We start from the raw sequence: 21,920 nt of genomic DNA, 5'->3' as shown, positions 1-21,920 counted from the left end.
GTAAATTGAACTCAACTTCTTCTGATTCTGGTGCGTTAACATCTTTTGCATAATATATAATGACCATGCTCAGGATAAAAGATTTTTCTTCGTGTCAAGTAGATCAGGAATTGCACTTTCCAGCTCACTGAGCCACTTAAATAAATCAGGATGCCACCTCGGAAGAGAAAGAGCTTAACTTTAGTGCACAGAGAAATGGCACTTCATTCCCCTGCTTTATAAACGTAGTCCAATGAGTGACTAAATGCAAATTACACTATACTCATATATTATTGCTATAGGGCTTGGTATATGGCTCAGAGTGCTTGCTGGCATGCACAAGGTCCTGGGTTCAATCCATAGTACTGTGCAAAGTAAAAAAGATATGGGGGCAGAGGGGGGGAGGAAGAGAGTGCAGGAAGGACAGAGGGAGGAAGGAGGGATTAAAATGTTAAGCGAAATAAAATTCCATAAGTGTTATATATAATAAATATATAATTACATGTAATATATAATTAAATGATTATATTAGTTTACATTGCCAAAAGTCTTTTCAAACCTAATACCAAAAGCAAGAATCATACAAATAAATACGTCAGTGTGGCTTCACAACCATTCAAAACTTTTATAGGGAAAAACATTACCATATACAACTTAAAAAGTACAAACTAGAGGGTATGGTTATAAAATTTAGCAGCACAGATTTAAAGCTCAAAATACTATTGTCAGTCAATAAAAACATATCATCTCCTATCCCCTCCAAAGCAAAAACATAAAGTAACAATTTAAAAATAAGACAAGAAAAATATAAAATAATTCATTTTGATAATTAAAGCAATGAATTTTCTCCCATTTAATTGAACTGATATAAACTCAAGAAGATACATCCCCATATTAGGCTTAGGTAAAGCAAGTATGCATCTCATTCCATTTTGATACAATATAAATTGGTCTATTGTTTTTAAAAGCCTTTAAAATACACCAGTAGTAAAGTGCTTGCTACACAATCATCAGTACCTGGATTGGGAACCCCAGCACCCATGGAAAAAGCTAAACTTGGAAGTGTGCTCCTGTCATCCCAGTGTGAGAAACTGGAGCCCGGAGGACCCCTGGGGCTCATTGGCTGACCAGTTTAGCCAACTGGTTAACTCCAGGTGCATTTAGAGACCCTGACTCAAAAATAAGGTAGAGAGCAACTGAGGAAGGGACCTCTGACCTCTATACATGCACTGGCACCTATATATATGGTTTATACAACCCAGAACTACTCCATTGATAACCAGGAGAATAGGAGGGGAAATATTTAAAAACAATCTAAAAACAGTCTTTTTAAATTTTTCAGCATATTTTTGATAGGATTTAATTGTCTTAATTGGCCAGTGGTGAAAATTCAAATAGCTATACACTTATGTAATAAAAGGCCCTTTAGAAAGTCCCTCACTGCAGGAAGAGAAACGGGAGCAGCAGCAGTGGTTCCAGCCAAACTGAAATTCTAGCGCACACAGGGTGACTGCTGGGTTGGATTGCTTCCAAATGAGGCAGAGGCTCTGATTGTCTCCTGCACAGAGGTGTGAAGCGGCACTGACTAGCAGATGGCAGGATGGGAAATCCTTCAAAGCGGTGTTTTTAATAACTTCATTTGCTATTTACTATCACATAGCTTTGACCCCAAAGGACACTGGGCTCTCTTCAATTAATCCTCTACTCAAATATTTTATGAAAACTAGATGGTGCTTTACAGAATACATATATTCAAACTAATATATGACCCAAGGAAAGTACTGGAAGGCTTGGGCTCAAAAAGGCAGTAGAAGGATTTATTTGCCATTTCACCAATAAGGACATATGGGCATACTCAGATGTTACTGATCCATCCTGCAGTTGAGTCTTTGATCCACTAGTCCTTCCCAGTGAGTCTACTGGCTGCTGCACTTTGGGCCAGGATAACAGGCTGAGTGATCTGACTGCATCTCTAGCCTAACAATCGTATCCAAACAACAACGCCCTACTGACTTCTCCATTTGTGTGTGTGCGTGCATGTGTGTGTGTGCATGCGCATGTTATAATGTGTGTGTATGTGTGTGTGCATGTGTGTGCGGGGGCGCGGTGTGTGTGTGTGTGTGTGTGTGTGTGTGTGTGTGTGTGTGTGTGCAGGCACACATGTGCTGATGTGCTCACCTGTGCATGTACTTGAGACCAAAATTTGACATTTAGCGTCTTCCTCTTTCTTCCCACCTTATGTTTCAGACAGTTCCCTGAACCTGGAGCTCACATTTAGGATAGGCCAACCCACCCTGACATCTACCTGTCTTCCCTAACAGAGCACTGGTTGAAACACATAATGCTGTCATGCCTGGTTTTGACATGAGTGCTGAGGATCTGAACTCAGGTCCTCATGAACCAAGCACTTTATCCACTGAACCACCTCCCCAGTACCCAGTCTTTTTTTTAACTTATTGGGAATTTTGTTAAGGAATTGGCTCGAGGGGTTATTAAAACTAAAAAATGTAGCAGTCTGCTCTGTGAAAGCTAGAGAAACAAGAAAATTGGCAATATAATTCACTACAAGCTCCAGAGTCCAAGAATAAGGAATGCCAGTTCTGAGGACAGGGAAAAGAAATGTCTCAGGTTAGAAAGAGAAAATTCAAGCTTCCTCTGTCCTTGTCTAACAGATGAGGCCACGGTGCATTGTCAAGGGTACTCTTCTGCACTCGGCCTACTGATTTAAGTGTTTGTTTCAGACAGACAGACAGACACACACACACACGCACACGCACACGCACACGCACACACACATGCTGGAGAGTAATGTTTAAGCAGTCATCTTGGCTCATTTTAGCCAGCACTGACTTTTCCTTTAGTTCACATATGAAATGATGCATTTAATTATGACACCATCATACGTATATATCATTGTACTTTGCTCATATTCGCTCCCCGCCACCCTCTCTCTTCCTTCCTCCTCACCTGTCCCCTTTCCTTCAAAAATAAAGTACCTTTTCTGTTCTCTGCTTTTATCTCATATTAATATATATACATATTTATGGCATAATATATCATGTCATATATAATATATTCTGCCATATATAATATTATCATGTTATATATGTATATACATATGTGTTCATATGTATTGAAATATAGACAGAATATAGACTGCTCCAATTTTAAAAGCATCCAGATAATTACAGACTCAGTTAAATCCATTTGATACAATGGTTTTGTGGGTCCCTCTATGTATATCAGAAGCTCTTTAATATTTTCATGCTTATAAAACTCAGTCCTACTCTGTAACTTACTCCAGAAGTCATAATGAACACATCATTGCATGCTACATGCCTGCTTTCTTCATTTTTAAGTGTAACCTCTTAACTGCTCCATCCATTACAAATGTACTGTGATCATCTTCACTCCTTGCTATTGACCTCTCTGACCCCTCCCTCATTCCTGTTGACCTCTTTTTTCATCCCAACCAGTTCTTCTAATGCTCTCAGTCCTCCTTGTGCTCTCTTGTTTCTCTTGCCCTGATGAGTTGAATTAGGACCTCGAGAGCTTCATCCACATCCATGTTGGGAGGCTGAGGGGCTCAATTTTTTTGCAGCTCTGATGCAGGTATTCACTGCTGCTGTGTGTTCGTGATGGCAGTAACCATGTCACATCCTGAAGACAGCATTCCACAGCTTTATGTCTTGAAATGGCATTATGACAAAAGTGATGAAATCCAACCTGAAATATGAATAACAATAACAGACCTCATATCTGTGTAAAGTATCAGTTCAAACATCCAGCCACCCCAGCCAAGATGTCCTGAGTACCTTAATGTAAACTTCAAAGCAAAACATTTCACAAGATAAGAATCACCAAGCACAATGACATTTCAAACGAATTTATGCCTTCTGACTAATTGACTTCCTTAGCTATGCTAATGTATTCATGTCTCTCTCCTTTATAGTTCAACAGATAATGCTACAGAACTAACACTCTGAGATTAAAGAACAAAGAAACTAAAGACTTCTGTGAGCGTCTTTCCCATAAGAATCCAGATTATACATTTTTGCATATCTACAAACATTTTGTTTCTGTGGCGAGTTTATTTCTTCTCAGAAGACAGCCATATTTAATTAGACACCACAGCCTAAGGGAAAAGCTTCAACTCTTTCTGTTTAGACTGGACCAACCCAAAGAGGAAAAGACTTACCAGCTTGTCTCCTGCTGTAATTTCAAAACCTGCTGAGCGAAAAGGCAGTTGCAGAGGTAATCCATCCCATCTGAACTCTGTGCTTTCTGTCATTCCCAGGTGGTGCTGGGGGCCAGCAAGGCTTCCTGGGCTGCATCCGCTCCTTGAGAATGAATGGAGTGACACTTGACTTGGAAGAAAGGGCAAAGGTCACATCTGGATTCAAATCTGGCTGCTCAGGCCACTGCACCAGCTATGGGGCTAACTGTGAAAATGGAGGCAAATGCATCGAGAAATACCATGGCTACTCCTGTGACTGCTCTAACACAGCCTACGATGGGACATTCTGCAACAAAGGTACGGCAGAGATGACATCCAGTCCCATCTGTAGACATCTTTATAACCAAGTCATCTGTCCAGTGCTTCTTCGGCTGCAAATGCTTGTCTTTGTTTCTAAGTGTGAGGTGAATTCCTCTCCCACCTTAGGAGAGAACTTCTGATTGTTCTTAACCTTTTTTGTTTACTAGATGAGAGAATTGACCTTGGTACACAATTCCCCAGAGCTCAGCACTGACTGAAACATTACAGTGTAAAGAATCTCACCATGTTGAAATGATGAGTGACAAAGTAAGAGCCCTCTAAAAGGGGACTCGGGCTTAACCATCCCACAACAAGATCAATGGTCAAATGTAGCCCATCGATACTTGTGTCCCCCCACACCCACCAGCTGCTAAAGCTCGAAAGTATCTCTGCTCAAATTGTCATTATCATCATTACTAATCTTACTCAAAACACCCTTATGGGTGGACGTCTCAGCCTACCTCAACCTACAGAGATACTGAAATATGCTTAATCAACTTAGAACATCCTTTATTTCAGTATTAGTCTAATCTTTAATGAGCCCTTGAATCTGTAGTAAATTCCACATGAACAATAAAAATACAAGAGCCCAATGAATATACATGTTTTCACTGGGATATACTCTGTGATCACATGTGACTGAAAGAAATTCACTCAACTGGTGAAGCTTAATTTCCCATAAGAAACAAGAAGAGTAAAAAGAACAGCAGCTGGCACTTCTCCTAAGCCACAAAAGCCTGTAAATCACCCTTTTCTTTCTAAGGGAACATATAGCATTGGGGAAAGTTTGCTGTAAGCTGTTACTGTGTCTCTATCTAAGAAGCTTTCCATAAGTACTCATTCATACTTTCATGAATACACAGAGGGTTGTTTATGCTGGCATTATTCACACAAGATGCCACACACAGAAGGAATTGTTCCACAATATTTGCCTGTACATCCAGGCTACTGTCTGGCAGGGCTGGAATATGAGCATACAAATTAGATCAGACGGGATTTGAAGAATGAGCATGAGACAAGAACAAAGGTGGAAAGGAACACCATTGCTGAAAAATACCAAGACATATTAACAGGGCCATTACATTGCATTTTTCTGCTCAGAACAACATGCTTCCGTGATTTTCCCGTGGCATACAATGGAATGGGCTTGCAGAACACATCAATTTTGCTCTTGTAGAAATGACAGTCTTGCAATTACCACTCATTGTGCTTGATGCTAATTTAGTGCAGTCCATTCCTTTGCCAATGTAATGTCTGAATGCAATCAAGTAAGTGCTAATGCCTAAGACATTGCACTGTGTAAGTAACAATTTAAAGCAAATCATGGTCCCCTTCTTTCTGGAGAGTTAAGTTAAACACAGCAGTTCACACAAAACCTCTGGGGGTTAATAGGCAATGTTCATAAAAGGGCATCTGCCTTTCCCTTTAGCCAGCAATCAGAGATAAAGGTAAATGAAGCCTATATGTTTCCTTTGACATTGTCTCAAAGGGTTTGTACAAAAGACATCTAAATATTCTCTTACTACCTGTTTATTACAATGAATTTGCATTGGCTCAGGGGCTTTAACAAAAAAATTTCACTGAAAACTGTCAGTATATTTGAAAAGCACTTGTGAGCATCCTTCTGAGTGGTGATAAGTACCTCCTTGCCTTGGCAAAGGTGACAGTAGTACTGGTTTAGAGAGACAACATAGCCACACAGATTCTGAACTCAGCGAGCTGCTTCTGGTGTCAATGACAGTATCTTCTCGCTGAACCTCCATTCTAGCTCTCCGTCTGTCTCCTTGGGGCTCACCAACCAGGTAGCCTGGTGCCTGCACAGAAGTCCCTGTGACCATCCTTCTCACTGGAACTGCGGCCGAACAACTCACTCTCTAGAAAAAGCAGGCACATCATGAAAAGAATAAACTCAGTGAAGGTTCTGTTGGGGCAATCCTTTCATGGTCTATCCTACTAGACGTGGAAAATGCCCTATATTTTCTAAGTGAACGAAGCTGGTCTCAGCCTGTCACACACAACCCAGTTACATGTTTCTATATCAAAAAGCCACAGGTAGGGACAAGAGTACTTGTTGCTCTTGCAGAGGACCCACATTCAATTCTTAACACCCAGAGCTTAACACCCAGAGCAGGACTACCTGTAACTCCAGATCCAGGTGTCCCAGTGCCATCCTCTGGCTTCTGCAAGAACCTGCACTCATGTGCCCATACTCATACATACATACAGATATATAGAGAAATAAACAATAAAATAAACCTTTTTAATGCAAATCTATATACACATGGAGTAAAACTAATTGAGAGTTCCTAACAAAATATAACTGTGAGGGGTTTGGTTTTATTTTGTTTTATTTTACAGAAAGGTAAAAATAGTGGGACTTTTAAAACTTGCTTTTTCTTACTTTTATTTTATACTCTTAAACCAATGATATATTATTTCTCATTTCATTACTTTTCTTTTTCTTGGAAAAAAACAGTAGAAGGCAGAACTCTTAGTGGAGACGTTTAAGAAGTAGCTGTCTCTGATGAGAAAATGTCTAGTGATTAACTAGAAATTATTGTATAATCTAGTCATGTTATCTGGAATGAATGGAGTTGCATGTCAAATGAAAATTGATGGTAATTAAGTTACTCTCGAAAATCATGTCTCAATGCATTTAAAAGAGCCTGCTCTTCAATAAACATCCAAAGGAATTATCCTTCAGTTCTCTCAGGTATATTTGCATCTTAAACAGGGGGTATTCTAGAAACTCGTATCATTAGACCACACAGCCTATCACATCATCTATCTTTAGAAAAATATGCCATTCTCCATCTTCTCAAGGTATTCACCAGCCAGCATCCATTTAACTCAACTGAGACAGGTCCATTACACAAAAAAATTCATTGAAAACCCACTGGTTGAGTCCTCGATGGTCCCAGAATCAGGGGTCACCCCAGTCTTCAAAGGCAAATGTATATGCGGATGTGATATCCCCAAATTCCATTAGAGACCAAATGGATAGTTGCTTAACTATGGCAAAGAGTTTTTCCTAATTGAGCCCAGTCTTTCTTGGATAGTCAAGCCCCAAATACTCAAATATGTTATGATTATCAAAGCCATTCTCAACAACTATCATAAATAAGCAACATATTTTGAAGTATATAATGTCCCTGTGCCTCTTACGTGGTTTTATAGAAAATGAAAAATAATAGGTTTTTGGAGTTTAATGGTAGCCCCTAAATTCATCTCTACCTGGAACCTCAGAGTGTCGCCTTGTTTGCTGATGCAGGTAAGGGTCAATGTAAATGAATTAGGGAAGAGCCTAAATCCTAAGAGATAGTCCTTATAAGAAGAGGGAAAGGCACGAAGATGCATTGCCACATAGATAAAAGGGCTGTGTGAAGAGAGAGCTAGAAATTGACGTGACAGGACCTCAAGACTAGAGCTTCCTACAGCCAGCAGAGTCTGGGGGAGGCAAGGAGGATTCTTCTCTAGAGCCTTGGTAAATGTGTGGCTCACTTATTTAACTATTAGTTACAGGATGTCAGCAGTCCATGTGTGCTGCTCTGCTAGAACATCCAAGACTGGGTGATTTCAAAAGAAAATAAGTTCATTTGATTCATTGTTTTAGAAGCTGAGAAGTTCAAGTTCAAAGGACCCATATTTGATGAGTACCTTCATGCTGCAACATCCAATGGTAGGAGGAAAAAGAGCAAGAAATCATGAGAAACCAAGCATGTGGGAGGAAACTGAATCTGTCCTTTCATCTCAATCCATTCTCATGATAACTAACTCATTTCCCACCATCACTGAATTAGTTCATTCAGGAAGGCAGGGCCCTGGAGACATATTCACCTTTCCGCATACTGTCAACACATTTGCAGTGGAGATTGAGTTTCCAAAGACACATTCAAACCATAGTAAACATCTAATGTGCCTGGGAACTTTGTCTGTGTCATTGAGTCTGGCCATACTGACATTTTCAGAACATTTCGATGGCTCATTCAAAATCAAAACATTCTGCAGTGCATTATAGCAACACATGAGTCCCATATCCCTCTGACAACTAAAAACATTTCTAATGATCCCTTTATTTATCCAAGTTCAGCACACTTTGCCCATATTTATCTACCAACCCACGGCAGCAGTTGAAAAAAAAAAAAAGGAATCTTTAAACCATTTTTAACTTTAGAGACTTCTATGTTATTCTCAGGCTTTCGTTTATTGCTTAGATAGGATCAAAATCTGAATAATCATAGTCATGAAACTGCTAAGTGATAGGTGGATGGCTCAATCATCAGTGTTACCATCATTGATAACAATACAAATGTGCATCCCCTGCATTGTGGTCCATCAAGTCTCTTCTCCCTGTTGAGTTCTGTGACATTGACTAAGATTTTATGATCTGTATTATTAGTGGCCAGTTCATCTCTCTACTTAGAAAATGGATGAGGGAATAGTTATGACTATTAATCACGGACTTTCTTACCCATACGATATAACCTTGAAAAACTTGAATGCCACTGAGCCTCATCTTCAGGAATGACCACTGTGACTGTGATGATGACACTGAATATTCTGAGTTTATTTCCAAACAGAGAACCTAACACACTAGGGCCAACAGCAAATGCTATTTTGTATTCTCTGAACTTCTTCCTTTTTAGTTTACATTTTTTTTTTTAATTTTTACCCTACAGCATATCATCTCTTAAGCCTTCTCTAGAAGATTTTACAGTCAGGTGTATACCTGACATCTTTTCAGTGACCTTTGAGCACTAATTGCTACTTTAGTACTTGAGGAGCAAATATAGAAGTCTCATAAAAACGTCTCCGTCAGTTAATATTGGACCCACTAATAGTATTCTGAAGGGGAAATTAAGTCTCATAGCACAAGCACTGAAAGACTACGATCCTGGAAGATGCAGCTAGAAACACTACCCACCACATCCAGTAGCACAACCCTTGGTGCAAAGTGTGTACCTACCCCCTTGTCAAAGCCAAGGTGAGTTACACAGCAATTCCTGCTTCCTTGCTTTTTGATGGAAGCTTTAGCCTCAAGTCCAGATTAAACCACTAAGGCAGAGAAGCTTTACCCTCTTGTTGGATGGGAGGAGGTAAGCAGGTCAAAAGCAACTTCAAGACTACACAGTTGTCTCCACCACTCTAGGTGTGGAACACGATGGTCACAGTAAATCCATGGTGTACCTCTATAGAGTTAGCTAAAAAACCTTCTAAAGAAAATCAATGAATATAAAATATTTAAAATGAGTGGGTAGATGAGGGAGAGGAGCGTTAGATCTGTGTATCTTAGAAGTTCATGTTGTATGAACACAGCTAAGCGATTGGCAACAATGAGCATTTTTCACAGGTCTGCCTATGTAGAATCCCAGCTTGGAAAACAGTCCTCCACCAGTAAAAACAGTCCTCCACCATTAAAAACAGTCCTTGACCAGTAAAAACAGTCCTCTACCAGTAAAAACAATCCCACACCAGTAAAAACAGTCCTCTACCAGTAAAAGCAATCTTCCACCAGTAAAAACAGTCCTCCACCAATAAAAACAGTTCCACACCAGTAAAAACAGTCCTCTACCAGTAAAAGCAATCTTCCACCAGTAAAAACAGTCCTCCACCAGTAAAAACAGTCCTCCAGTAGTAGGAGGAGAGTATCATGGGTTTCTTTTTCATTTGATAGATCTGGATAGATGTGGATAGAAGACCAGAGGTGAAGAATAGAATTTTGTTCTCCTTTTCCCCTACAGTGTTAGTCAAGAAGGGAAAACACCCTTCTCTGTTAACGTCTTTCTGAAATCTGCAGATGTTGGGTTGTAATTTAAAAGTCTCATGGTAACATGGGAAGATAATCTGCTTAAAAGCTTAGAAAGCTGTTTTAAAAGGAAGGACATGAAGAGAAAATAGTAAGGGGCAAACAACAACAAGGATGTGTGGATGGAAGTCCACGCATGCCACGCACCCTGGTGGGCAAAAGAAAATGCTTTTGACCAGATTCCAAACTCTGGAAGTTTTAGAGATTGCTGAGTAGTTTAAATGACTTCATCCCAGAACTTAGGGGTGGTAAAACAGCCTTTGCTCTCCCTGAGTTTTTCTTGGGAATCTGAATGGGAAAACCTGGTCAATTAACATTCTCAGAGGAAGGGATTTAAAACAGCAGTGGGTAAAGCAAGTCCTTTTGAAATGGTCTCCGTATAGTAGAGGACAAAGATTTTAGACTTTTCACTTTGATTATGGGGTAAAGTACATTTGTGCTGTTTTCTAATCTCCACCAGGTTTGGGATTCAGCTGATTTCTTTTCTCCTGTGCATTTTGTATGTATGTTGAGCTTTCATTTTCCTCAACAATGACCAGAACACGAAATACTTTGCAGTTTAAAAATAACAACACTCCAGCTTTTCTTATGGCTCATCCCAATGGTTTCTCTATGCATTTTTTTTTGTTTGTTCACGAGTCTACAATGACCCATAAATTGCACTGAGCATTTCCCTTTTAAATTAATCAAGCTTGGAGCTCCCTGCAAGCAAACGCATTCACCAGTCCACCTCATCCTGAGCACTTCATCATGTCTGTGGGTTGTGAAGCCCTCCCTGCCTCTGAGCACTCTCTCCACTCCAGTCTTCTGTGAGTGCATCATTTCCAATAGGCAGCCCTGGCCTTGGCAATCAGGCTCACTCTAGACATCCCTTGGCTAAAGAAAATCTACTTTCTTGATTGATCAAGTAAATCCAGGGGTCACCGAATTGATTTTTATAAAGTTTACAATTTTGTTGTCCCGTTTTATAAATCAATCAAACTTTTGAAATAATTCATACAGTCACTTCTATTGATTGTGATTATGAATTTTTTTTTTAAAATGGGCATTTTACTTTTTCTTTCCTCCCATTTTAACCAAACACTGACAGAACAGAAATTATTAAACTCAACTGTGCTTTCTGAGCATTCCTTCTCTTAGCATTTTTAGTCTTTTTTATTTTTTATGTATTTGAGTATTTTGCCTGCATGTATGTCTGTGCACCGTGTGTGTGCAGTGCCTACAGAGGCCAGAAGAGGGCACTGAATGCCTGAAGCCAGATTAACAGATGGTTGTGAGTGACCTTGTGGGTTCTGGGAATGGAACCTGTTTCCTCTGGAAGAGCCACCTGTGGTCTTAACCACTGAGTCATCTCTCCTACCCAAGGTTTGACATTTTTAATACATAATAATCAAGGTTTCCTGAAGACTGGGCACAGGACAGAGTGAGACATTTAACTTGCCCTTCCCATATTCTATAGCTGGCTCTTCTAAAGGCTGAGTTTACTAAGCAGCAGGTGGCCTTGAAAGTACTCAATCCCTATAAGGCAAAGAGCCTTCATTAAATTAAATCCCCAGCAATAACAGTTAACAGAGCTCATTCTGTAAAAATGAAGGAAGAGCATGTGGTTAGATAACTAACATCAATCTCATTTCTTCATACACACTGGGCACAAGTTTTGAGAATGAGAACTGTGATGATCTGGAAAGCAAGCTGCTATGTAGGAAGCAGTGGGTTGCCAATGAGGAAGGCCAGGATAAGTGAGAGGAGGCTTGGGTAGAGCGGAGGATATAGATCCAATTACAACATGATGGGAAAAAGAAACAGAGATTGAATGGCACGTGGAAACCTGTAGTTCATGCTGAAGAATCTAAAAACAGGACAGGCTTTTACAGCTTCCTCCAAGGGTAGGGTGGAGAGCAAGTTATGTCAAAAATATAAGCACATCTCTGCCTTTCCACAACATCAACGTTCATTGAATAACAATAAATTCACAAGCTATATTCATTTCATTGGCTTCGATTTAACAAGTCGTCCCAACTTTGCTTGATAGCTGGCCATTGGCAATCTCAAGTTCTTTGATTCTAATCAAAAATTACTAGTCTTAGCGCTCAGTTGACATATTTCTCACACATCACACAATAACTAGTGTGGAGTGCATAGAAGCTACTCGGAAGTCAGAGACGGAAAGCTGGCACAGGCACAGGGAAGGTCTGCAGGGGACCAGAAGAAGGCACAGAGCCATTCAGAGGTGCAGATGTCAGGTGCAGGTCTGGGTGGCAAGGTTTCCAGGGTCAGTTTGAAGTGGGCTGAGGGTCACAGGTGAGTGAACCTGCACTTGACATAGAGCTGGAGGGACAGAGGCAGAAAAGTTTCACTGTACAAACTTCCCTGGATGCGGACAGTGACAAGTGACACTGATAACTTGTCAGTATACCTGCCACAGTTTGGCCTTAGGATGCTTCTTCTACAGCTCTGGGTGAAGTGGCTATAGCCATTGATAATCACATGTGTCTGGTATTTCCAATATTATGTGATATATTTACAGATACCATTTTTATTAGCATAAAATAAATTATAAAGTGTGTGCCTCCTGGTATTCTGCCAAATGGTGGTTGCTTAATTGTGGAAAGAAAATGTAGAGTCATTCTTTCTTGGCACAATCGAGTCACTCAGGTCAAGCCTGTTTATATAATGGAGCCACTCAAGGATAGACCTAAAACCACATGACACAGTAACCCAGAGCAAGCCCCCATTGCCCTCAAGCAGCATGGCTGGTAGAGATTGGCTACCCCTAGCATTACTGGTTACATGGACATAGTTTGGCTCCAATGAGATCAGAGAGAGTAATTTGCATATAGCTTATTTTTTGAGATCCTTCTAGGTTATATTACCCAACTCCAGGGACCAACTTTACTTCCTAAGTTTCTCCTTAGGGAGTTGGGTCAAATATAATCTAGAAAGATCTCAAATCCTAGCCCGTATGCAAATCATCCTCTCAGTGTTCCTCACAGGAACCAAACCCTGTCCTTTTGACCAGCAATACAGTCAACACTTTTCTAAATTAATTTTGTGTTTAGCAGAGAAATCTGTGCATTTTGAGTTTATCATAGTTAAAGAGGAAGCTATTGTGATGTAGAACAATGGATTGAGAACCACTTGAATCTAGTTTCAATGTGACTAGGGATAAAGGTAAACAATTGCCTTACTATATAGGCATTCATTATGAATTCCATCAATTCTATGAAATGCATAATTTACAGGACTGGAGATCAAATGAGCTGATGTGAGTGAAAGTACTTGGAAAAGCATCACTATTGTGAAGTGCAGAGCCAGGTGTGCCATTGCAGGCCTGTAATCTCAGCACTGGGGAGGCTGAGGCAAGAGGACCGTGGCAATGGCAAGCTTGAGACCAATCTGGGCTAGAGAGTGTGTCTGAGGCTAGCAATGACTACATGGAGAGAGTCTATTTCAAATATATATACACATATAATAATATACATATGTAATGAAGAACAGATTATGATTATTCTTAAAGTTATTAACCTGTATGTCACAGGTGTCCAAGAGCTCAGGATGACCTTGGTAGAAATCCTGCAATGGACAACATATTGTCATTCAAAACCTACTAGGACATCTTACTGAAAATAATACTGACTCCTTGAACATCTTATAAAGTTTCAAAAAACAATAGAGTGACTGCTATATGGCCAAGAGCTCTTCTAAATTGTCTTTTATCCAAATGATTAATAGTCTCCCTGCCTCCTCTGTCTTATCACTAAGGATGACCACTGAAGCTAGGGATGTAGCTCAGTTGGTAGAGAGCTTGCCTACCATGCATGAGACCCTGAGTTTGATCCCAGCACCACATATACAGGGTATGGCGACACACTGCTAATCCCAGCACTTGGAAGACGGGCATGAAGAACAGAAGTTCAAGGTCATCCTCAGCTACATAATGAATTTCCAGCTGAAGTTATATGAAACACTACCTTTAAAAGGAGGGCAGGAAGGAAGGAAGGAAGAAAAGAGAGAAGGGAGAGAGAGAGAAGAAAGCTGACAGTTGCAGTTAAGGTTAGCAAACCCAGATTTTTCTCATGTCTAAGCCAAATATAACCTAAATCTCAAATATTTGCCCAAGTTCACAACTAAATCATTTCTTCATTGTCAAAATTAAAAACTAATAAGACTGTAAATAAAATGCTTTCCGAAGTTTTACTATATGTATACTATAGTAATATTTAATATACTATATTTTACAAAAATATAGTTTTACTATATTAGTAGATATCTAATTCAAATCCCCTTTAAGTGGGTCAGTTTTAAACGATGGACTTTTACATTTCCTCAATGACTGTCTTGTAGTAGAAGCCTATAAATTCAATTAAAATATGAATTAGGTCATATACATCAAATTCAAATAACAGACCAAATTAAAAATTTCAAACAGGTTTATCATTTCTGTCTTCTGTCCACTTAGCACAAGTGTTACCTTCTATAGCTTTTTACAGCATCTTGCCAAATCATGCACCATGTGTGGTTATTATAGCACTTCATAATTCCTCTAAAAACATCAAAGGTGATTTCAAACTGCTTTATTCCTAGGAATATAATGAATTTACCGTTCAGCACACTTCCATCATTTGCTCTAGCAATGAAATGTCATCGGGTTACTTACTTCAACACTTCTTCAATTACTCTACACTGTTAAGAGTTCGCGGAGTTCGTTTGCCATGAATCAAAGTATCTCATGGTTGAAAAGGAAATTCCATTCCTCTGTATTCATCTGACATTTTGTTGAGCACTTCCTTTGATGCCAGACACTGAACTACATGTGTTCACATCTTTATTTAATCCCCACAGCAATTCCAAGAGATAGGTCCGATGGCTTCTGTTTTGAAAATAAAGCACTAAGCCTTCTAGAGGTTAACTGTATTATCAAAAATGCCTGGCCCACATACAGCAGGTGAGAACTGGAATCCTGGGCCCTGACACCAAGCCTGTTTCCCCCACCATGTCTACAAGCCTGGGGTCTCCTTTGCCACACATTCACATGTTCAGACCCAAACTCAGGAGCAGGAGGCAGCTCACTACATATTGAGTGCTTCTGATCCCTGGGAAGTTTTCCTGTATCCTACACCATCATGCCCATTAAAAGACAAAGAATGGCTTCATGAAGAAACAGAGGGTTCAAATTCCTGTTGATTTAAGAATTCGGGGACATCTCTGCACTTTCAGGTCCCCAAATTAGGGAGACAAGTAAGAGCACCTGCCTTAAACTTGACACGTAAACAACATCTAATAATCAAGTCCACACTTCTTCCTTTACCAAAGCCTATATAGACTCATGAATGTGGCTGGGAGAAAATGATGGCACATGCCACCACTCCCCTTTGCAGGTACTGCTCTCCCAAGACTCCAGATGGCCGTAAAAGAATATGGTTCCTGATAGGTTAACATATGATGATGAATTTGTGATTTCTGTAAATACTAGATATTGTGTCTTATCCACTTTGTCCTTGTTCGTGTGTGTGTGTGTGTGTGTGTGTGTGTGTGTGTGTGTGTACATTCATGTGTGTATGTATATTCATTGTGGGAGAAGGACGCCTAAGTATAGCATGGTGCATGTGTCAGAGGACAACCTTGGATGTCAGTGCTAGATACATTCCACCTTTTGTTTGAGACAGGGCCTCTCACTGACCTGCAGCTTCACCACAGAGACCAGGCTAATTGGCTTGGCAGCTTCCAGGGACACACTTCCCATCTTGCCACCCAACTTTTTATATGGGAGCTGGGAACACAAAATCGGGTTCTCATACTATGAGGCAAGCACTTTATTGACTATCCATCTCCCCAGTCATTCTCCTTGTTTTTTCTATCACATCTTGCTGTTGCATCCCAGAAGCTCTAGGAAACTTTCTTTCTTTGCCTCCTTCCTTGGTGCTCTCTGTGTATGGCTAAGCAAGAAAATACAGAGGGAAAGCAAGGGAGGGAGGGAGACAAGGAGAGAGAGAAGGGGGAGACATACATACAGAGAGGAGTGAGGGAGAATGAGGAGGAAACTGGCTTCGCCTTAGATTTCTAAACTAAGTCTCTGATAAGAAGGCATGTGTTGTTATTGTTGAGGGCACCAACAACACACCGTCTTCATGACTTTGGGTTAATGGTGGAGAGGACTTCTCTTTCCAAATATGTGAGGAAAGGAATGAAACAAGGGACGAGTCTAACCAAATAAATTCTTCTGCCATGAGAGACCACTTCAGACTGCCTTATAACAACAGAGGTGATTTGCAGAGTAAATACAGGCCATGCCCTGTGAGCTTCCTTGTTGATGAAGCTCATGCTATGAATTACTGATTCGTGGTCTCTCAGGTACTGCATTGTCTGTGCTAGTCAAGAGACAGGGCTGTACATGAAATGAGTTTCTGATTATTGAAATTCCCAACCCAAACAAAACACATAAACAATCAAAAAATGTCTCTACATCCATGTTTATAAGGAGGCAGAAGGGTGGTCTGTTGTCTCCTTACCTGTTACTCAACTACTGTGAAAAGGATTTCAGTCAGCTCTGAGACAGGGCCCCAGTGGGGCTCAAGGTCTTATCCCTCATCACAGCAGGTACTTCCCTTCCTGTGGCCAATAGATAATACAAAAATTATGACACGCATAAAATATTTATCCTCTAGACAAAAGTAAAAGAGTTCACAAAAGTGGAGCCAGCAAGATGGCTCAGCAGATGAGTAGGGTGCTTGCCAAGAAGCTGACCTGAGTTCAATCCCTGAGACCCACATGATGGAAAGACAGGACTGACTCCCACAAGCTGCCAAGAAGCTGACTTGAGTTCAATCCCTGAGACCCACATGATGGAAAGACAGGATTGACTCCCACAAGCTGTTCTCTGCCTCCACATACATGCCTTAATACACCACACTCATGCACACACACATGCACACACACACACACACACACACACACACACACAGACTAGATAGATAGATAGATAGATAGATAGATAGATAGATAGATAGATAGATAGATAGAGATGATAGATGGATAGATAGATGATAGATAGATATAAATAGATAGATAGATGATAGATAGTAGATAGATGATAGATAGATAGATAGATAGTAGATAGATGATAGATAGATAGATAGATAGATAGATAGATAGATAGATAGACAAAATAGTGTACATGTTTTCTCACTTTTAAATTAGTTCTTTGATACTTTTGTGCAATGAGCTTTGATCATATTTATCCACTCCTCCCAGATCCATCCTCTCTTCCCTACCCACCCAACTTTATGTCTTTTTTTTAAATGTATCAAGTACAGTTTGTGCTGCCCATAGTCTCTCAAATATGTGGCCTTTACTGATTGAAGGATGATGACTGCCATGTGCTGCATCTTTGAACACTGGCTCTATTTCCAGCAGTGAGTGGTGGGACTTCGTGTTCACCCTCCCTTGCCTTGCTGAGATCTTGTCTGGCTTGAGATTGTGAAGATCTTGTGCAGCATGCTGTCACAATTTCTGTCATTTCATATGTTCAGCTGTCCTGCTGTGTCTGGAAAACACTGGTTTCTTATAGTAATCCACTGGGTCTGGCTTTTACAGACTTTCTGCCCCACTTCCACAATAATCCCTGAGCTTTAGTGGAAAGGGTATGACATAAGTGTCCCACTCAGAGCTGAACATTCCAGCTTCTCATTCTCTGCACCTTGACCAGTGTGGATCTCTATGTTAATTGCTATTGACTGCAAAAAGAAGCTTCTCTGATAAGGGTTGAGATATGTACTAATCTATGGATATAACAATAAGTCATTAAAAGTTGTTTTATACTATGCCCGCTAATAGTAAGCTCTCCCTTAGTGCCGATGACCCATCTAAACATAGGTTCTTGGCACAATAATAGTGCCAGGTATGGATTTCAACTTGTGGAGCAGAACCTACACCAGAAAGTGGTTGGTTACTACCATGGCATTCATGCCATTGTTGTATTAGTGGGCATGTCTTTCCAGGCTGCTTGTTATTGTGGTTTTCAGGATTCACATCTGGGTGAAAATGATGATTATTTTTCTGCTCTGGTAGTATGCATGGCACTATCCAGCACTATGAAACCTAACCAGTATGGGTAAGACTCCCAGGTGAGTGGCAGTTTGATTTCTCCAGGTTCTGTGATTCAAGTATGTGGTATCTTCAGCCATGGGGTCTTTCTGTCAATTTCTGAGGGGAATCAAAGGCATTGGCAATATCCTGTGATATTTAGGTAGTCTATGGGACCTCACTACCCAATCATTTCAAAAGAGGTAACCCATCTGAGGCACTGGGCTTCTTGTTTGCTATTATGTGCTGTCTAATAGAGGTACTTTTACTCTATTATATGATTATAGAATAACTCCACTTAATCACTTTATATGTGTGTATGCTCTTTAGATGCATCCATTTAAAGGAAGGATTGCAATTTGATTGCACTAGGTAAGCATTTTTAAAAAGAAAGATGTTTATGTATCATTAAGCTTAAGAATACATCCAAGGTGTAATTGTATTTACCTTGTATATACTTATGCATATATGTATGTGTTATAAAGTATAATAATACATGAATAAGAGGTTTCTACATGAATGGAACTGGACTGACCATGTAACAAACTGTGTGTGTAATCCCCCTGCTCTTTCCTCTGATTTCAAACTCTTTGCTCTAGTTACCTCTAGAGGTGGTAGGTAGGGTAGAGGGACAAATAAGATGCTATTATTATTTTGACAGTTTACTCTATACAAGTTTACTGCTATATAATAATTATGAATGACTTTTGAAAGGTAAACTAAAATGAATGTTTTAAATCTCTAATTCTATCCCCAAGTAAAGAAAAGAATGGCCATTTCACCTTTGCCATATAATGTCAAATAACTATAAAACCAAACTCTTTTCAATATCCTTGTCATTTCAAATCATTTCAGCTTTACTTTTTGTAAGTTGCCCATTTATGCTATTTGATGACCTTTATCTGATGAGCTTTCATTCATTAAGCTCTTAGAGGTCCCAGTTGTGGTAGGCATGATTACTCTTATTTCTCTTTGCTCCTCCTAAAATGACTAGAAAAGGATTTTTACTAAGATTCAAGTTGCCCTGAACCAAGGGGATAAGAGAAGACAACACTTAAGAGAACCAGCAAGCCAAAAAGGAATGACATGCTTGAGAGACAAAGGGAAGCTGCCCCTCTCAGCTGAGGGGGTGCAGGCAAGTGGAGTCAACATTTCTGTCCTCCTTGAAGACAGAAAGGAGAAGACCTGAAGACCTCAAAAAGATGAAGTGTAGACAAGACTAGCTAAAAGTTTATCTAAGAAAGAGGTCTTCTCCAACTCCTGCATCTGGGAGCTCCCCTAGTGGCATACAGAACAAGAGAGCAACCGTGGTGGGAGCATCATATGACATCATGGGAATGAGGCCAACATCTTCATGCAAGCTTCCAGAATGCTGTAGGCAAGTCATCTGAGGAAGATTGAGGACTCTTGATAGAAAATGGTCATCCCTGGAGAGAAGAACAGGGGTACATGTGGACAAGTTCTGCTTCCCAGTTAGGATAGCCACCCATGAGCAAGCTGTAGGTTAAAACACCTTGATTGCAAATGCCACTGTCATTTGATTCATGTGTCTGACATGACAGAGACCCAAACCAAAAAAGCAACCTTTAGGTCTCAACTAGACTAAAGGATCCCCAACAAACTTGTAGCCCCTGTGTCCAGAGTGTCCAGTGAGTGGACAGAGTGTGGATTATGAGGGGAAATGTCCCTGCATGTGAGCAGCTACCAGTCATCTCAGGACTCTAAATAAAACCAGAGGGCCAAGGAAAGGCAAACTCACTCTTCCTGCTCTAGACCTGGGACGCCTTTCTTCTCGAGCCCTTGGAGAAAAGAACTCCAACTTCTCTGGCCTTTGAATTATGGAAGAGTATGGAGTTGGGGAGGCAAAGTAAGGACTTCTTTTATGTGTGTTAAGCCTTATGGAACCACTGGAATTCTTTTCCTACGAATGTGACAGGTTCCTCTCAAACTGATACCACATTCAAATGATTTCTGAAAAAATGTGAATGAAGTAGAATAGAATAAAGTCCCAGTTCTAACTTCCTCTCAAAGCCAACTGTTGTCAACAGAAGAAAGGAAAGAAGGACAAAAAGTATTTTAAAAAAAAATCAAGATTCGTGCTCGCTTCGGCAGCACATATACTAAAATTGGAATGATACAGAGAAGATTAGCATGGCCCCTGTGCATGGATGACACGCAAATTCGTGAAGCGTTCCATATTAAAAAAAAAAAAAATCAAGATTCTGTTGGGTGTGCATCGTTTTGAAATCAGCATCTGAATGGGAGAAGAAACAGTGACGTCATGTTTCCTTAACTCTGCTCTAAGTTCAGCAAAGCCTTTCCTTGCCCTTCACTTCCTCTCTCCTATTATTTGCTTATGAAACATGACTTACTTTTTTCCTATAAATGTAACATGGGATATGGTTAAAAATATTTCCATCATTTGCTACTGTTTGGATTTCCTTTTCATCAAGAACGTGTGTGTGTGTGTGTGTGTGTGTGTGTGTGTGTGTGTGTGTGTGTGTGTACCTATTTGAGCAACTATTTTTTAGCTGGTATTGTTTTCAGATCAAATAATAATGTGGTGACAATACCTGAATGCCCACACTGTGCAGACCAGGGGACCCAGAAGAGGAGTGTAGCCCTTTAGAGGAGTTGACAGGATCTAACCTCCACCTTGCCCCAGTGCAGATAGGGACCAGGGTCAACTTAGTATTAGGTAGGAAGGACACAGTACCTACCCAGCCTTTACAGGCCCACAAAAGTGTGCTAAAACTTCTTTAAGAATCACAAGAGGACAATGAATTGGGGTGTTCAAAAGCTGCTTTCATCTGTAATATTAATACATTGCCCTTTATACCACTGTAATGATAAAGTGTAACTTTGCATAATTTTCTAGGGAACATGATAAGGACTGTGAGAGTCATAATGTGCCCCAATGAGGAGAGTAGGACCTTAAAGGCTTCTGTAAGTGGGAGTAGCAGAGTCTTCTCCTGTGCCTCTTCATTGCTCCCTGCCTGGACAGTCTTGGTCTGGCAATTCCACGTCCTCCATCACTGCAGCCACTCTCTGTACCTAACTGTGATGGTTAATCTCCACTGACAACTTGATAAGATCCAGAATCACTAGGAAGAGGACCCCTGAGCACCCTTATGGGATGTTATTTGAATTAAATTAATTGATGAGAGAAGCTCCATCCACTATAGAGACACCATTCCCTGGGCTGGGATCCTGGACTTTATCAAAAAGAGCAAGGAAGTTGAGCACCAGCCTTCATCGCTCCCTGAGTCTTGGTCCTCAGATACGATGTGTTCAGCTGCCTCGAGCTCTTGCTGCTGCTGCTTCCCCATCATAATTGACTATAGCAGCAGTTCTCAACCTGTGGGTCATGACCCCTTGGGGGGGTGTCAAACGACCATTTCGTAGTGGTCACCTATGACCACTCTGCTTATTAAATATTTACATTATGATTTATAACAGTAGCAAAATTACAGTTATAAAGTAGTCATGAAAATAATTTTATGATTGGAGGTCACC

General features: G+C 40.3%; 1 protein-coding gene and 1 non-coding gene across 2 annotated transcripts in view; both read left to right on the top strand.

Annotated features, from left to right (window-relative positions):
- Cntnap2 (contactin associated protein 2) overlaps positions 1 to 21,920 on the top strand; it is a 2,034,995-nt gene that overhangs the window by 1,815,684 nt on the left and 197,391 nt on the right. The window contains exon 18 of the mRNA XM_028876400.2: positions 4,277 to 4,513. Coding sequence (XP_028732233.1) covers positions 4,277 to 4,513 — 237 coding nt within the window. The remainder of the gene's footprint in view (positions 1 to 4,276; positions 4,514 to 21,920) is intronic.
- LOC114698024 lies at positions 20,501 to 20,607 on the top strand. Its single transcript, XR_003735292.1, has one exon. It is a non-coding gene; the product is annotated as a U6 spliceosomal RNA (small nuclear RNA).

Source organism: Peromyscus leucopus, chromosome 3, assembly GCF_004664715.2.
Source record: "Peromyscus leucopus breed LL Stock chromosome 3, UCI_PerLeu_2.1, whole genome shotgun sequence".
Lineage (NCBI taxonomy): Eukaryota > Metazoa > Chordata > Mammalia > Rodentia > Cricetidae > Peromyscus > Peromyscus leucopus.
The sequence above is the reverse complement of the archived record's forward strand: the minus strand, read 5'-3'. Positions and strand labels throughout refer to the sequence as shown.